Consider the following 18,278-nt stretch of genomic DNA (forward strand, 5'->3'; position numbering starts at 1 on the left):
TTTTTGAAGCAAACCTATGACTCCACAACTCATCATGCCCTCATTCTCTCTTCAGAGAATAAGAAAGCAATGAATTATTTTCCAGCATTGCATACTGCTGCTTTCCACCCTGTTAAATTCAAGCATACCTTTCTACAAGACCACAGCAAACCAGAGGTTTCTTCTCACTATTATGAAAGTATGAAGCAATTGACTAGGGAATGTTTCTGTCCAGCTATCTGTCATTGTCATGACCTGTCTTCCAAAAGCTTTGAAGAAAGAAAGAAAACTTTGGTACCTGCCTTTAATAATTCTATAAATATCAGCCTGGGAGAGGGCGGGGGTGGCTCAGCTGTTGGCTGTAGTAGGTAAAGAACCAGAATTAACATAAACACTTCCTCCTCTTGGTATGAGAGTGGAAAGAACAATGCAAAATAAAATAAAACTCGTTATGAATGTCCAATTTTAAACATTTAATAGTGCACTTATTGAGTATATTCTGTACAGACATCTATAGCAAGTTAAACATTTTCCTTTCTCTTGCGTAGATCATACTCATGTAAAGCACATTTACAATAGAAAACATACTTGAGGTACAAAAACCCAAAAAGAATATCTGAGGTATAAATACAGGTATATTTTAAATAATCTTTATCATGCTTAATCTATGTTTGACAGTACACTGTGGGCAAGTATACATGTTTACAATAGAATGGTATGTACAACATACAATTTTACAAATTCAAAAGTGTTTGATGTAGAAGAATATACAAGGTTTTCCTACTCATGAGGAACATTGTTACAGGAAGTACTACATTATTTGCCATTTATTAAAAAAATCTTCTTCAAAAAAGCTTAAAATAATACTGACAATGGTAAAAAAGTCTCAGTCAAGATTCCATCTTGCAACTCATTCATACCCTAGCCACAAAATACATTTATCACTTAATACTGCACCTTGAAAGCAAATCTTTACCCTTACAGTAAAACCTACAGAAAGACATCTTTCCAGAGGACCTCGGGACTTCCTACAGTTCATGTAAGTTGATTCTCAGGAAGGGGAGAATATCCCAAAGGGTTTAAAACACAACAAAACTGAAGACAAAACTGCACCTTCCTTTCTGCCTCCAAATATAACCCCCCAAACTGCTCACATGCAGGTTCTGTTCATGTTAACATGCAGCCTTTAGGAAAACAGGCAAAGGGGGGGCGAGTAAGAGAAAGAGTTTGTGTGACTCTCTCTAGCCAAGTCACCCCAGCTGCTACTGCAGGAGTCCTGCCAGCACCTGGCACCACAACTCCAGTGTTGACTTTTTTCCTCTTGAGCCATTAGAATAGAATACAATAAAATATATAAAAGCTCATTAAAACACCTATAGATAACACAGGTAGAAGTAAAAGTAATGGAAATTTTTGTTTTTTAACAACTGATGTTATTGGCCCTCCTCACCATTGCAGACATGTCATTTCTAAGCTGCTACGTTGCTTGAAAGTGTATTTACTTAAATTTGATATAGAATTGCTCATCACTCCTAAAAGATCATCTGGATAAGGAGTGGCCAGTAGCTGAAGCAAGCCTATTGTAACATCTGCTTAGGGTTTTCAACAAGTTTAGAGCTGAGCAAAAGGCAGAACTAGCACATTCGAAGGATGGCTACTCCTGGTCCACAGGGGAGTCCCATTCTAGGTTGAACTGTATCCAGCATACTAAAATCCATTCTGGTTGCCTATCAGTGTACCAGACACATTTCAAATTCAACTTCTTCTATCCTTTCAACCATTAACACACTCATTCACACTTTAATCTCTGTGCAAACCTTTCTCTGCTTATCTCAGTGAGAACACATTGAAGAGTACCAACTATTCCAGTGGATACACCAGTCCCTCAATGTACTACAAATAAAATGACATGAGTATGTACATAAAGCTAAGTATTTCACATGGGAATGATGAGCCTTCACCATATTTCATAATATATTTTGCATTTAAAGAAATTTGCTTCTCAGAAGCAATTCAAACCATCTAATAGGAATTATATATATATATTTTTTTTTAGATTTTTGTTTTTTGCACAGTTCTCCTATGTATTCCAGTCGAGGCCTACACTATAGACCTTACACAGACAGGAAGCAGCTTTAAAGTGTATGGTATGGCCACAGTCCTATAGAAATGCTCACAGTCAAGTCCTCACGCTGCCATCCCTCCATGGCATGACTCGCAGGCGGAACACAGGTCTGGTCTGCAGCGTGCAGGCGTCAGTTCTGGGTAATGTCTGTGCTGCTGAGGTGGGGAGCACATGGCTGTTCCTCTTCAGTAGTCACCTGGATTTTACTTCCTTGCTCTCAGGACTCTGCTGACTGAAAGAGTCTCGTATCTTAACAACTTCTGATGCACACAAGTGTCCGAAAGACTTGGTGTACCAGTCTGGCATGTGCCCCCTGTTGGGTGGAGGAAAAGTAATGATGGTACCAGTGACTTTGTACATAATTCCTTAGTAACAATCAAATCTGTAGCTAGCTGGTTAAATGCCTGACTAGGTAATCTCCTCAGTACTGCTTACTGCACAGCTCAGCCCTACTGGTGTATAGATTTGCTCAAAAACAAGTTTGCTGCAGTAAGGAAAAGTTACGGCAAGTTTTGTGACAACCTGGTTCTCTTCACTAGCTTAGTATTAAAATTAACATGTCCTTGCATCCAATATGACTGTCAGAGGAAAGGTGGGGTTGTATACCAATAGGGATGGTGGAGCACATACTGGAGACTTCTAATGCAACAAACTATTGCTGCCAGATGTGCACTGAAGCCAACTTTCTGTGACATCTCAGAGACCTGTGTGCTTGCCCTTGGGAAGGGTGTATTACTGGCCAAGCTCCCATCTGTTGAACTGTCCAAGTTTTCCACTGACCACACTGAAACCATACAAGAGAACTATACAACTATACAAAGGGCAAAAGGGAATTTCCTACCTTAAATCAATTCTGCACATGTAGGTAAGTTTGGATTTTCCTGACCCGCAGGGCTCAATCAGATACCTCGAGAGGAGCACATTGACTCTAACACCTGCCACAGGGGCCCGCTCGTGGTCCACTGAGGTTGCTAGAAGGACACAGGCTCCTTTGGGGAAGTTTGTCCTCCATGTCCTAACAAAAAAGAAGTAAACCAAAAATATTTTATTTGACAAACAGTAACTCGAGCATCTAATAAGAATTCAAATTAGGCACAAATAGATGTTTACCAATTTAGCTGATATGATAAAGAAATAAGCAAGGTTGCCATATGTGTAGGATATAAACATATGAATGTCTTACCTTAAGACTACGAAGTCCCTGGCTGGCTGAGGTGCCATGCTGTTCTGGACATACTGGTATATATCTGTCTGGCTATCCAAAGGCTCAATTACTTTGGACTCTATAAGATCTTCATCCCAAAGGTGCTGCTCTTTAAGTAAACGATTTAAAACATCCTCTGGTGTAGCTGAGATTTCAATGGTAGTTTTCCATAATCGGAGTGGGGGACCTTCACACACCTGGGGAAAAGTAGCAGAGTCCTTAACTTTACTCTTCCTTACACTTTCTTTTTCAAGAAAGTTTATTTTTTAAGAATCTTATTGAAACACTTCTCCATCTGGTAGTTCTGAGCTGTACAAGATCAGGGATGAGAAATTTCTTTCTTACTATCTGCTTGTTAAGGCTTTGCATGTGTGAGTGAAGGCATGTAAATTCAATACAGTGAACATTCCTGGGCTGGATAAACAGAAGAACACAAATCAGTGTATGTTGGCAAACTACTGCTGAAAGACATGGTGTTTCTATATGCTGTGCAACTGCATCACAAGATCAAGATTTTTTTCCAAGTGTCTATCTGCAAAGCAAAGATGTGTACTGACCCTTCTGTAATATCCTACGTCACAAGTGAGCTAAAACCCAGAGCGGTGGGGTGAGTGGCGGGGTGCATACCTTCTTGTACGCCAGCTCTGCTTGCTCTGATGTGGAGCAGCTGACCCAGCCTTTAAACTTCTCCTTCATCTCCTTGAGCAAGTCATCCACGCAGTCCTGGAGGTAGCAGTGGTAGTCAGAGGGCTCGGTGTTGGTGCTGCTGCCCCGGAGCTCCTCCAGGCTGAGGGGACGCAGGTCCTGCTCCGTGTATGAGTTCCGACCCCTGCTCATTTCTTCTGGTATCTGAGGGGTGACAAGGGTGAAATCATCCTCTTGCAGCTCTCTCCCCAGATGGCTGCATTAGCCTAGCAGCTCAATAGCCACAGGGATGTGTGTGTGTTAGTTTTGTAAGTGAAGGTGTGTGTACGTGCCAGGTTAAGCACTCAATACGAAGAAATGACAAAATTAAGTTTTTAACTTTGACTTAACTCAAATTAGTCTCTCTTTTATGGGGTGTCTTATTTTATTCTGTGGAGTATCCCCCTTTACTACACAACTAGATTCATTCCCACAGCACAGTTTATCCTGCAAACTGAAGGAAGAAGGGAACATTGTCAGCTGCAAGAAAAGAGACAGGCATGTCTTCAGTTGAGGGCTCTGAAAAGATTCAATGACAGTGAGGAAAACCAGGACTCTACTTGTCTGGTTCTCCATCACAGGCCCTAGAGGGAGCATGCTTTAGTTCCTACGGATCCTTCAACCTATGCTTTGACAGTGTTACGTTCCAGGATGCTTTTGTGGCCTGTCTTGCTAACTCTCGGGAATTTAAGTACAAAATGAGCACTGAAATTCCTGGAAACGGCTTCTTGCTTTGTAATTAGAGCTGAGGTCCACAGACCCTCATGGCTGCACAATAAAAATTTGAAAATGTATTCCAAATGCAGCCTGGATGCAGTAAAAGTGTGCCAAACCCCACAATTGCCTCCTGACTTGAGAGCACCAGTGCCAACAAAACAACTCTCTTCCCTTCTGGCACCACTTGTAATTCATATATGCACAGAGATCAAGAAGCAAAGGTTTTTAAAAAGCTATTCATCATGTGTTAAATGTTATTAAAATAAAGAGACATTCCTAGCTTTTCACTATACAGCAGATCTAGGGAATCTAAATCAATATTCCACCCATCAGTTTTGTAAACAGGTGTTTTACCTGAAAGAGTTTCTTGCATTCAGCAATCATATGAGCCAGCCCTTGGGTTGCAGCCAGATTTTCATTCAGGTCCTTTTGGTCGGGTTTGCCCAGGCTTGGTTTCCTTTGCATCACCCTTCACAGAGGAAAAGAGCACACACATACACAAATCCAGTTATTTGTTGCAGAGCAAGAGACATGTTTGGGAAGAAAACAGTATGACTCCCACATCTGCTGGTGATTTAGAGCAGTGCTGCCTGGTACCAAACACTGGCGTGGTGTTGCCAACTTCTCCTGCTACTCTTTCTAAGCCTTTTCTTCGGAAACCCCTCCCCCCACCCACATTTTTTTTTTCCTTCTTATGAGCTTGTTTATATTTAAACAAATCTCCAACCACAGGCAAGGTCCCATAAGTGTTCTACAGCTGGTCCTCTCTGGGGTGATCACAGCTGGCAGGATCAATCCCAGACTGTGCCTGTTGCACATCACTGCCAGCTGTGCTATGGGACCAGCAGCAGTGAGCCCTGCTCCCAAAAACCTACCTTGGGGAAGAATTCTCTCTTTTGAGAGTGTTCAAGTGGAAGAGGGAAGGCGCTAAGCACACAGCCAGGTTTGTTGGTGTCATCTGGTTTTCCTTCACTGCAGCTGTGACATCACTCAGGAAATAGAGAAGAATCTGGAGGACCTCCCTGTTCTCATCAGGTAAAAGCATAATGGCAGCCTTGATAGCCTGGAGACGCTGATCCTTTGGCACATCTGCATAATATTAGTAATTCTCTCATCAGCCCATTGATTTTCCACACACACAGCATGAATACATCCCAAAGCAAACTCCAGCTTCAAATATTTGACTCGAGTTTGAAGTGATTTCCTTCAGGATGCATACCATTTGTAGGAAACATGAAGGAATGTTTTTTAACCCACTGGTTTAACTACCCTCAGCTATTTCCTGCCTCACAAGAAATGCAAGCAAGAAGCTGTGCCTAGGCCAGAGTTAATTTTAGATTTAGCTTCAGCAGCTACATGCTCCTGCAGATGCACTAAAAGGACAGAAGCCTGGATTCAGGCAGGGAACGAGCAAACACAGTCCAGCCAATTTAGAAGTTCCTTGGCTTGCAAAGAAATTTAAAACATGAATGCATTTTAGAATAGGTAAATTAAATAAACTAGCTAGCAGACCTTTTCAACAGTGATGTCATAAAACATCCAGAAAGTGCTTTACCGAACAGAGAGGGTTACTTTATTGAGCAGATCATTCAAAGTCATGCGGTGGAAAAAGCAAGTCCACGCTGTGAAGCCCCATACCATTAAACAGCTCCTTGGTTACCAACAACAAACAGCCATTGGAAAGATTTGATGTGTCTTTATATAAAGCTTTCTCCTCTAAACTTGAAAGGAAAAATGAAATAACCCAGACCAGATCTGCTTCTTATAAAGGGATTTCCAATAAGCCACCTCTGAAGACAACATCAGAGTCTGAGTCCTGGAGCATTTATATCATCATTAGCAGCCTACCACCCTCACTGCATGTCTCATAATACACATGGTGCTACCCAGATACTTAATTGGTATTTGCTTTGGGCTTCAGCAACTTTTTAAGGCTAGCAGTGAGTTTAGAAAGCAGGTTTAAGCAAAAATCCACTTTTTTCCATGCTCTCCTCTCAATCAGCTCAAAGCGCATTTAAACCACGTGCATTCCACTGTGCAGCCTGGTGCATAGCACCAAAGCAAAGGGAAATTTTTCCCTTTGCAGGGAAGCAAAATATACAGCTGTTTTAAGGCTCTTTGCTTTACACAGAGATAATACTTCCCGACCACCTCTGGGAATTCCTCAGACCTACCACCTGCAAAAGGAAAGGAACAGAAACTCTGCAATGCTCTGTCACAAACTTCTTTTGGCTCTAAACCCACAGAGCTGCTGTTTAACGTGCATGGAAATGGAGAGTCTGATTAATTTTCTCCATAAACTTGTTTGGGAATCCAAACACACACACAAAAATGCTTGCACTGAAAAAATGGTATGGACGATATTTTAAAACATCATCTCCACCTATGGAGCTCTGACAGAAATTCCTGTAACCTTTTTGTATTTATTTCTTTTCACAAGCATTGATAAACTGCATTTTTATGTGATTTACTCTGAAAACTTTATGGTACTTATCTGCAAAGTATCTACAAGTCAGTAACAGAAAAGCTTACCACTTAGAGGTTGTTTTTAAACAGCTGAGGGGAAGGATAGCAGAAAATGAACTACAAGAAAGTAAAAATTTTTGGTAGCTGTGCCAATCCCCTCAAAAGCCCCAAACTCTGCTCATATAGTGTTTGTTCTGCTCATCTACTCAGCCACATTAGATGTGGCTTCTTTTCAAACCATAATACCAAGTATGCTCAAAGAAGGGAAGAAAATTTAGAGCAGGTGATGAAGGATTTATATCTGTTCCTGAACTAGAGAGAAAGGTGAAATTAAAAGAACTTATACTATAAATTTTTCTAAAGCTACAACACAAAAAATCCATTCCTTAGAGGCAGCCTGAACTATAACAGGTACTGGAGAAGGGCACAGACCGACATAAGAAACACGTGTAGCGCCCAGGACAGCGGTGTGACAAAGCCCCACCCTCGCCACACAAATGACCACTTGCTATGTGCTGCAGAATCTCACTACTTACACTGGTATATCTGCAAGAAGGTCTCGGAGAGTTTGTTGGTCATGAGAGGCTCGGGGAGGTCACGGAAGAATTGCTTTAACATGTCTGCTACATCATAGGCAGACTGGCCTTCGTAGTTGACACTGTCTGTGGAACTCTCATTCATCTGACGCAAAGCCTGAATTCTTGACTTCACTCCAGATTTCCTAAACAGTCCAACCTAAATACACATATAAAAGTAAATACATTTATAAGGAATCTAGAAAATCTGAAATGTAAGCATGCTCTTTAGCTTCTTACACACGGGCTCTAATTTTGTGGAAAGCTTTCCACCCATTAATTATCTATTTTGTCCTGGGTTGAGTCTAACTTTTTCAGTCTGACGCAGGGACGACAAAAAGGAATGGAAAGCTGGGCTTTGGGTGGTGCATGCATGTGGATAAGAGAAAAACAAAACACACCTGATCCAGGCAGTGGTTGCGGAGGTACCTCATGGCTTGCTGAATGCTCTGGGGAAGAGGCTGCCCCGTGCGCTGCACATTCACTTGCAGTGGTACTCCAAACACATTTCGGTCTTTATAATCTGGCACCTTTATTCTTTTCATAAACTTCGGTACTGCCCTATTTAACAAAGGGAGTGACACGTTAAATTAAACCTCTGTGGATTATTTATCGTCTGTATTTCCAGTAATTCGGAAAGTAAGTGAAAATAAGAGAAACACTTATAGTAACATGAACAATAGTGACAGTAAAAATTAGTTAATCCACTCAGGGCTGGAAAGGGTAAAAGGAAAGAAAACAAGAGTTTCTCTAAGAGAAAGGCTTGACATTTGGGGCAGTATGCTGCCTCTAAGTATTAATGTGGTGCTACTCCATCAATATTAGGAGGATGAAAGCTACAGGGTAAAACTGCAGGGGCCAGATTGAATTGCAAAAGAGTCAAAATAAATCTTGCGGTCAGTGACCCCTTATAACACTGCTTCTTTAGGTTTCAGGAAAGATGGGCATTTGAACAATGAGCTTTTGTATGTCAACTACTTGTTCTGCAAAGTCCTCAAACTGGGTCCACCACCCACCAGTGTGCAGAACAGCAGGAAACTGATGTAATACATTTGAGTTTGTCAGCTAAAAACTTCAGCTCTATAAACAACCCTTTTGAGGGACCCCCCTCCTTGTCAGCCAGTGACTTTTGTTACCCCCACCTCCCACTCCAATTTCATTGAGAGGCCTTTCCATCTGCTTATGACTCCAAGGAAAAAGTTACTAAACACAAAAGAATGATTTACCCCTGTGTCCCCCAGAGTATTGGTTTTATAAAGGGGAAAAAAAAGGCACTAAAATGTGAAAATATTGAGGTCATTTTCCTAAACAGGGAGAACAGCTAATGTCCAGTGTAACAACTAATAGGACACAGTAGCACTGAAAACAGGGAGACATTTAACATTTCAACCTACAGGACAGCTATAAAAACAGTGCATTATTGGATTTACAGCTGACTAATCTGTTACGCAGTAAAACAGCCCAATTTGTATTGCCATATAGTTAAGTTTAGGGCATTATTGATACATGTATGAATAATACTTGCTTTGTCAGAAAACATGCCAATGGAATGTGAAAAAACACATTGCGATCTCCACTGAGAATCTGAAGCATGCAGGGATAACTGGTCAATACTTATTTCTGTCTTTCAGAACAAACAACTTCTGTATTTAGAAAGACTGACATAATAACAGCCTTTGAACAGGAGGTACTTTGATGCTGAAGCTAAATACTCTCTATGACTCCTGGGGAAGGGAGGAGGCTGGCCTGTGGTAGGGACAAGAAAAATTTTATTTGCGTCCTTTGCATCCTGAAGGTTACACCGGCTGTACTGCAGATACAGTAATAAAAGAGCTTTCTATTTCATTCTTCTGACCAAAAAATATTCAACTGGGTTACAAACACCTGGCCACACCAGAAATTGATGCCTACAAAAAACTCCATGGTTCTCCCGACCTTTCTTCTTCTCTCCCTCTCTTTTGCTAATTGATTTATAGTGCCTTAGAAAGGGAAAACAAAATTTTGGCTATTACCTCTGGATACTAGAATCAAGAGAAACTTACATTATTTAATTACATAATTATGAAAAGGAAATAATGCAAATATTTAAGAATAACTGAGGAAAAGTGAGCCTACTAAGACTGGTTGCAATTTGTGCCACTGCTTGCTAACTGCCTCAATAAATGAGTGGTCTGTCTTTTGCTACAGATACCGAACATCTTCCTCTTCTGAAAGCTGGTCTGTACTTCACTGCTTTGGTTTTCTCACGTGTCCCCATAAAAACATCTCTGCAGCCTAACACAATTACACTTACGTAAAGGGTTGGTGATTTTAGCCCCACCTTAGGAAACAGTAAATCACTGTCAGCACAGGCTAGAGGAAGAAGTGCAAATATGGAAAAGAGGGACTGGACGGATGCATTACATCTTTCCAAACCTTGCCTGGGACAGGCACAACTGTCATGCCCGCATTGTCGGGCTCTCTGTACACAGCACTGTGTCCTTACCAGCTGAAACCATGCTTGTTGGAAGGCGTGTACTTCTCCAGGAGAGCAGTCAGCTTCAGCAGAGAGTACTTCTGCAGCAGGTTCATCTGTGCCACGGACTGGCAGTTGATCTGCAGCGATGCCGAGCTGAGGCTGGGCCGGTGGGAACTCTGGAAGCTGTGCCACCGTAGCTTGTGCCTGTGGAGAAGATGCAAGACAGAGAAAGGGCAGGTTACTGAAATGCCTCCGCAGGACACGTGCAGGAATTAACGCCAATGCACTGCTGAGATCCCTGCCCTCGGCGGCTGCATTCTTCTGAGATTTCACAGGCATCAGCCAGCGGCGCCTCTGCCTCACCTGGCGTGATGCAGCATGGCCAGGTGCTTCCCATGGGAATGTGCACTCTGAGCTGACCCACAGCTCAGTGCTAGCTACACAGCCTTGTCCTAGCAGATATCCTCCAAGGGCTCCAACGCCCTTCTCCCAAAGTCCTTTCAGTATTAGGGCAGTGGGAATCAAAAACCTCCATTAAGAAAAAATGGCATGACTTTTTAAGACACATCAAATGGGAACTCTGTGCTCCTCTAAGTCCCATTAAGTTTATACAAACAGCTGTAGATGACTAAATGATTTGCACTACTTTTAAAAGAAAACTGGAAACAAAGCTAGAAAGAACTAAAATCCTTGCTCTACTCACAATACAAAATAGTGTCATGGTAAAACTCCCAGCAGAATCTGGAGGCCGCTGGAACTCCCCTAGTCTCCCACTGTGCTACAGTGATCATGAGAAAGTAATCAAGCCTCATTTTCCCCACAGATTTAGTACCCTAGCATGCTATTAGAAACAGCCTGCTGCTGAAAAATGCAATTTTTTGAAACAGTCTAAAAGTCAAGGCTTTTAATACACACTGACACAAACCAGAACATACTTATTCTTGGTTCTCCTAGCCAACTTAAAAAATGTTTAATCCTACTTGATGGCCCTCCCCTCCCATGCACCATTTCAGTTTGAAGAATTACTGTGCCCCAAAACTGTGCTAACATTGCTTTTTCAATGGCAACTCGGGCTGAACCTGTGAAGTGTAGGAACCACAAAGTCTTGCCCAAACATTTCTCTTGCCCATAATGGTTTTGGGAAACAACAGAACAGCACGTGTGTGCTTGAACAGCCACAGCTTCCACTGCACCTTAAGTAAGTGTGGTGCAGCTACTACAGAGCTGCTTGGGCTGGAGGGGACATCCCCAGGGCACCCCAAGTGCTAATGCTTGTGATCTCACCTGCTGGAACGTGTCAGCGATGCACCAACCCCAGAGTCTCTCCTGTCCTGGATCCCTGTGGGCTCTTCCGTTTCATTCAGTGAATTCCCTGTACTGTCGAGGTCGCTCGGTGTTCTCCGATCATTATCTACATCAAGGTGAATCTGCTTTGGAGAGGAAGGACATGGGGAGATGGAGTCGAGTGCTGAGTCAGAATCTCCTTCATCTGAGAACTTCTCTGACCACTGGTTCACTATTCTCTGCATCCCTTTGACATGGTACAGGATGTCGTCTAGCTCTGGGAATATATCTTCATTTTCGAGGTCAGCCAGGTCGCTGGTACTGGAATACAGGATTGAACCTGGCACATTGTCGTAAATACTCAGGCGGCTGCTCATTGAACTGGAGGAGTTGCGCCTTTTTCCCATGCCCAGCTCTTTGGAGCTGTCGCCACTGTTCTCCCTCTGGAGGGTGAGGTGGCCGTGTCCATGGAAACTCCCTGTCCTCCAGTTCACAGAGGTGCTGTTTTCTGTAGGGGAGAAGTTGCCATTGGAGAGCGCTTTGGGAAAAGTGCCAGGCTTATGATCCTCAGGGATAAAAAACACGGTGTCTTCTGCAAAACTGCCCCGGTTCTTGAAGTTCTGCTCCATCACATCGCTGAACGTCGACTGATTGAAGGGGTCAAAGCCTTCCAGGTACATGCCCACCCTTTTATTGTAGGCACTGAGGCTGCGCGTTCGTGTGACGGGACTGGGCGTGCTGACAGCACTGCTCGTCTCAGACTGACTACTGCTGCTGCTGGTCTGCGTGGAATTGGAGACGCTCCTCTTTCGTACCATAGGGAAGTTGATGTGGTTGCCGTTGAGGGTGGAAATCTCCACGCAGTTAAGTTGTTTCAGTTTATCTTCGTCCATGCCCTCCTGCAGGATTGGCCCGCTAATAATCAGGCCAAGCTTCGAAGGAGCTTTGCTCTTGCCATGGTGAGAACTCTTGATTTTAAGACTCTCCATTCTCTTCAGCAGGCTCTTTGTTTTGGACTTGGCATTCTTCTCGTTGGCTTTTGTGTTGAAGCTGAAGCTATTCAGTTCCCTGGGCGAGGGCAGGCTGCTGAATGAATCATCGTTGGCTACAAAATTGCTGGACGAACAGACGCTCACTACCGAGTTTGTCCTGGTGGTAGACGCCTCGCTCTGCAGGGTGGGTTGGTGGCTGCTGGTGCTGCTGATGCTCAGGATAGAAGCCACCTCCTGGCGCTCGCTGAGGTCTGTGAGCACGCTCTCCCGGCTTGCTGCGGTCGTCAGGTGAGGAGCTTCTGGGGACGGGATATTCAAGTCCGCTTTTGGAGGGAAGACGTCAAACTCTTCGAGCCTCGACCACCTCTTGCTGTCCCTCTGAAAAGTCCACTTGCCACTTATTGCACAGGGTTCATCTTCATCTGAATCTTCACTCTGCAAAGAAGAACCCTGAAAGTATTGCTTGCAAGCTTCTCAAACAGCAAAGGCGGTCGCATTTAAATACAATGTTCACTAAACTGCTTTAAGCATGACCTTGTTCTCACTGAATTTAAAGTGAAAACAGTCTTTTACTTCAGGGAGAGGAAGATTAGGCCATAAAGCCTGTCATGGGAAAAGATAACATGGTACAGGCAATATATTTTAACTGTTTTTTAATGCAAAAGATATACCGTTCATAAAAAGAAACAAACAATACAATCTACTTCAAATTGCTCTATTTTAAAAAACACTAGTATCCATAGACTTAATTAATTGGTCACAGTGGATAGCCCTCACATCAATGGAAATTCCTGGCATGCATAACATTTCAAACTGGAGTCAGTCAGGGGTTGGGGTCCCTCTGGACTCTCTCCAAAGCTACACTTTGTTGATAGTGGCTATATGTTTATACTCCTCTTTGCAATTACGAGATGTTTCTCATACATTCTGAATTTTAGTGGCTTAATTCCGTACCCATTTGGGAACTCTGAAGAGCCTCTTCACTGTGACTAATGAGACAGCAAAAAAGAAGCTCCTGCACTGCTAGAGTGTGATGGCTCCAGCTCTTACCTGGTCCACTCTTCCTCCCACAGGCTAGCAGCTAACATTTTAAGAATGTTCTGTGAATTCTCTACTTCAGTCTAGCTTCAGGCAAGCTTTAACACTCGTAGATAGTGAGCAGCAAGAGCTCACTGACAGCGTAGCACGTAAGAAAATTGTAAATAACATGTTTGATGTATGAGTAATGCTTAGAGTACAATTACACATACATCAATTACGCCTACAATCTTTTCATCTAAATACTGAAAGGGAATGATCCTGACCTATTTGGTCTTCCAAATATATGGAAAGTTTCATGTTGGAGGAATAAAACCAATGAAGATATTTTAATATGACACCATGAAACCACAAAATAATCCTTGGTGTTCAGAGTAAGAAACACTAATTGCAACCCAGTTCTATGAATTTAACTTCATTTATTTAACTTGCTTTAATTTAAAAACAAACACATACGCATGCCCCAAACTGTAACTATTTGTGTGCCAAGACTACAAACATTCATTCTTTGAAAAACAAGTGAATTATTCATATTTCAAGTAGTTTATGCATGCATACTTCAGATCCTGATTATCTCCTACTTTTACTTTTTTCTTTTTATAGGACAGTTCATCAGCTCAGGAAAACAAGTGAAATACTGTATTTATTTCTTCTGACCAAATACACATGAGACACAGAGCAAGCATCATTTTCTTTGCCTCCTTACTACTGAAAACTACTTTTGTCCCAAGAATTTTGGCTTACTTAATAAAGTTTTCAGCAGGAAAAAAGTAATTTGAATCTGCTAGTGGATAATAATGATGGTTTGGGGGTGAATGAGATTGATTAGAAGAAAAAAAGGAGAAGTAATTTTAATTTGCAAAGAAGTCAGTGGAACCATAAAGAAACATGTTTCTGTCAGCAGAATTCTTCCCTAGTGTTAAAAAGCTTTAAAAGCTAAGTATTGATTTTACTGACATCAATAACAAAAGGGAATAGGCCCCAAGTCCATCTGCCAGAACATGGGTGGTAAATGAAATTCAGGAAGGACTGAAACAAAAGCTAACATCCAGACTCTGGAAGATCTGAGGTTTGGACCTGAAGTCAGGTCTGGTCTGACCTCTAATATCAACACTGATCATTCCACTGTTAACAAGGTTCAGGAAAAAGGATGAGAAATCTTCTGGTGGTCATAAATGGCAATCCAGCTGCCTACCCCTACTTTTAAGGAGCTCCTACATATGCTGCCTCAGAGTGTTATCTTCTGGAGCTTGGATGCTCTTTCCAACATACCTCAAACAGATAGGGAAAGAGGGGATTAATTCCTGGTAAACAACCTCAGAGCATTTGTATGCATTCTTGTTAGGGGTAGGGCAGCATTGTATTGCCTTAACTCAGTCATCTTTATCTGCAGTTGTCATATCCCAGGGGACAGTATCAATTACTGATCCCTCCTAGGACACACACATAGTTTTAAGACAGCTATTGAGTGGTACCCTCTTAGCAAGTCAGTACTTCCTTACTGAAATTACAGTAGATGCTCTCTTACTTCTCACCCGGCTCCACAGGAATCCTGAAGATTCAGGAAACACTTTTAATTCCTGCTGAGCTCCCTGGAAACACGTAAACTTTCTGAAAAGGTAGCTGTTGCATTCTGAAAACATATTGGAAAGGAACCAATGTGGCTAATTCTTTCCTTTGCAGGCCAAGCACAGTCTAACTGATCCTGTCTACATCATAATAAAATAATACAACTCCAACGTCATGGCAGAGAACCAAAAATGAAGATGATGTCCAAGACAATGGTCTAACATTAAGGTCAGCTCACTGTGGCCCTCAAGCCTACTCTATAAAATCCTGCCTGAGGCAGGCAATAGGCAACAACACCAACAACCTCATTGGCAGGGAAGCCCAGTGCCTTTCACACTGAAAGCAGGATACCAGGGAAAAGTTTGCTAGACAACCTTTACCCACTGTGAGAACACAAATAGAGATGTAAGCAGATTTTTTACTTTTTTGCTGTGTCCTTGCCAGGTTCTACTCAGGTGTAATCCTAAACCAAAGCTAAACAATCTGCTAGATGTCTTCTTTATTTCAGTTTTATTAACACATAATGCTGTAACAGAAGAAATAAATGAACTTACCCTTTTCCTGTGGGGACTAATTTCTAGCTTCATCACTGCACATTTGTTTAAAGTATTTAAGCGCCTGCAAAGAGCAAAGGAAACCATATGAAGAGAATACTCAAGTGTTTTGACATAGGCTACTCCAGTTCAAAGCTTTTGTGAAGGCTGTCCCCAAACTGCTCTGCATACAAATAGCCACAAGCAGAGTTTCAATTAGAGCCCTAATTTGCTTAACTATTAACCCATTACATTTGGCTGTACTCTAACTTCAGAGGGAGAGAAGGGCGACTATTTGTTACAATTACCTGAACCAAAGTAAAGAGAACTTAACGGAAACTTGCACTAAATTGAGAAGTACATCACATCCTACAAATTGTAATCATTACATTTGTTCTAAACAGCAGACATCTGAACCCTGAAACACTCAACCTTGACAGACTAAAACTAACAGAAAAGTCTTCCAGTTTAAAACTGTAAACATGTGACTATATTTAAAAAAAATGCTCCTTTAAAATTGTACTTTATAAGCTAAAACTTCCCAGATGAAAACTTATTTTCCACTTACTAGATGCCTATTTTGCTTTTGAACAATTATTATTTTCAATATAGTCCTGGGACAAGACCACTCATCAGTTCAAATAAAAAAACTCAACCAGAACACAGACCCAATTTCTTCTTCCTAAACTGAAAGTTTCTTTCATATATAAAAATATTTTTGAAGGACTAAAATTTAAATAAAAATAAATTGCTGCAGCAGCAATAGCTAACCAGCCTCTCTGTAAAATGTGACAGCAGTCTGCATACGTATCTTGAAGTACTGTATGAATACATATGAGCATTCCTCTATTCCTCAGTGAGCTAATTTGGTCATCTGCAAGGTATCCCTAAAACAACAAAAAAATTATCTTTCTTCTCCCCTCTTCCCCAGTCACTCAGAGTGCAGGACTGAGCAGAAGCAACTTAAAACAGCAAAAGCTGTTGCTATTTGTGACACAGCTGCAAGACAGGTTAGGCTCAGCTAAGTGCAGGCTGCCATGGCCTCCTGCCCTTCTCCACCTTCCTAAGACCTGTTCCAAGGACATGGTTCAACTAAAATCTGTACTGGTAAGGTGTGGTTAGAGAACTGCCAGTGCTATGGCAAGGCAAAAGGAAGAAACAGGCTGGGCACAATGCAGAAGGCAGAAAAACTGAAGCAGCAGCTTCATGGAAACAATAGTTTAACCCTGTGTCAATACTTTGGCTCAGGAGGCTGTACTGTGGGTTGGACGAGGAGACTGAGCTGAAAATCAATCTTTCAATATTTCTTGGAGTTGAACTTCCCCTGGGCCAGTACCCTGAGCTGCATGAAGAGTAGTGTCTGCAGGGAGGAGGCACAGGAGTAGGGCTGCCCCTTTCATTGAACTGGACCACAGCCCAAATTCAACAGAAGCAAAGCTGAGCTTTAAAAAGCCTAATTCATTCCAAAGGAAGTTGTGTAATTTTCACATACAAATTCACTTGAGCGAAGGGCAAAGAAGAGCCTGTATCTGCAGTTTTGAAAAACTAAAAAAGAAAAGAAATGCTGACATGCCCGATTGCTTCAAATTAATTTTCTCAGATTCATGAAACTTGTACTTGGATGTAGAAATGTGTGCACAGGGAGAATTACTAGTTTCTTCTCCTTTCCCTTGCCTTTTATGCACAGGATTGGTTGCAGATGGTATTTACACAGGGCTTGATCCTGAAGCCATCAAAGAAAATGGGAAAGCTGCTACTGATGCTTTCTCTGCAGGTCATGAAGCAAAAAAGAAAAGGCAGTTTGATCTATAATTAGTTGCAGCCACAACACAGCAGAGAAGAAGAGAAACAGAAAGAATTGCCATGGGTCAAATAGCAGGGCAGTGGCAGGTTAGAAAAGTTATCCAGATCTCTCTTTTTTATCCAGATTTCATCTTTGCTCTGAATTTGGAAGGCAAAAGGCTCAGTCCTGCAGGCTGCAGCTGGTGGGCACATGCACAAGTCCAGTGATTTCAGAGGAATTGTATTTATGGCGCGGGTGAAGGGTGAATGTCCCATCTACATGCTAGACACAAAACTGTTTGGTTTTTTTCAAGAGGCCACACAAGAATCAGAAAGCTGCCTCCCTCTCTGCTATAAACACATTCTCTTCTCAAAGTCCTGGACCTCAAGACCAGGAAATATTAAACTGGTTTCAGTTCTATATTGTGTAATAATTTACAAATTTCACAGTGTTGCAACCTTTGACTTATGCAGAGAGAAGTTACCACTGAATCCCTGGATCAGGCTTTATCTAGCTCCAGCCTGTCTGACCACTAATAAAGACAATCTCTGATTTCACAAAGATTACATCCCCAGACTTCTCTCCTACTCAGCTAAAGCCCCTGAAATAGGTGGAAAAGGGTAGAGCAAAGACCTTTATTTTCACAGAGGGTATTTAAAAAAAAAATCTTGGCACACACCTCACAAAAATTAGTACAAAGGCAAGATAAAGTAACCTCCAATGAGTGAGGTTAAATTCAATAGCAGCGAGGCAAATGAAGTCTCTGTTACATATTTGACATGGATGCATCTCAAAACCAGTTTCCCTTTTAAAATTAAAATGCTCTGCAGCAATTGCATCAGGGGTGCAAATTCCATTACATACATCACAT

The 18,278-nt window shown here is 41.9% G+C and overlaps 1 protein-coding gene across 1 annotated transcript in view; it reads right to left on the bottom strand.

Moving 5' to 3' along the window:
- Positions 1-466: 466 nt before the first annotated feature.
- Positions 467-18,278, bottom strand: part of DLC1 (DLC1 Rho GTPase activating protein) — a 37,991-nt gene continuing 20,179 nt past the window's right edge. Inside the window, exons 4-14 of the mRNA XM_084204926.1 lie at positions 15,646-15,709; positions 11,493-12,919; positions 10,236-10,412; positions 8,152-8,311; positions 7,712-7,910; positions 5,585-5,798; positions 5,064-5,178; positions 3,936-4,157; positions 3,288-3,505; positions 2,946-3,119; positions 467-2,417 (exon numbers count right to left, since the gene is read on the bottom strand). Of these exons, the coding sequence (XP_084061052.1) occupies positions 2,297-2,417; positions 2,946-3,119; positions 3,288-3,505; positions 3,936-4,157; positions 5,064-5,178; positions 5,585-5,798; positions 7,712-7,910; positions 8,152-8,311; positions 10,236-10,412; positions 11,493-12,919; positions 15,646-15,709 (3,091 nt within the window). The 3' untranslated portion in view covers positions 467-2,296. The remainder of the gene's footprint in view (positions 2,418-2,945; positions 3,120-3,287; positions 3,506-3,935; positions 4,158-5,063; positions 5,179-5,584; positions 5,799-7,711; positions 7,911-8,151; positions 8,312-10,235; positions 10,413-11,492; positions 12,920-15,645; positions 15,710-18,278) is intronic.

The sequence above is a fragment of the Fringilla coelebs genome (assembly GCF_963513975.1).
Source record: "Fringilla coelebs genome assembly, chromosome: 4".
Lineage (NCBI taxonomy): Eukaryota > Metazoa > Chordata > Aves > Passeriformes > Fringillidae > Fringilla > Fringilla coelebs.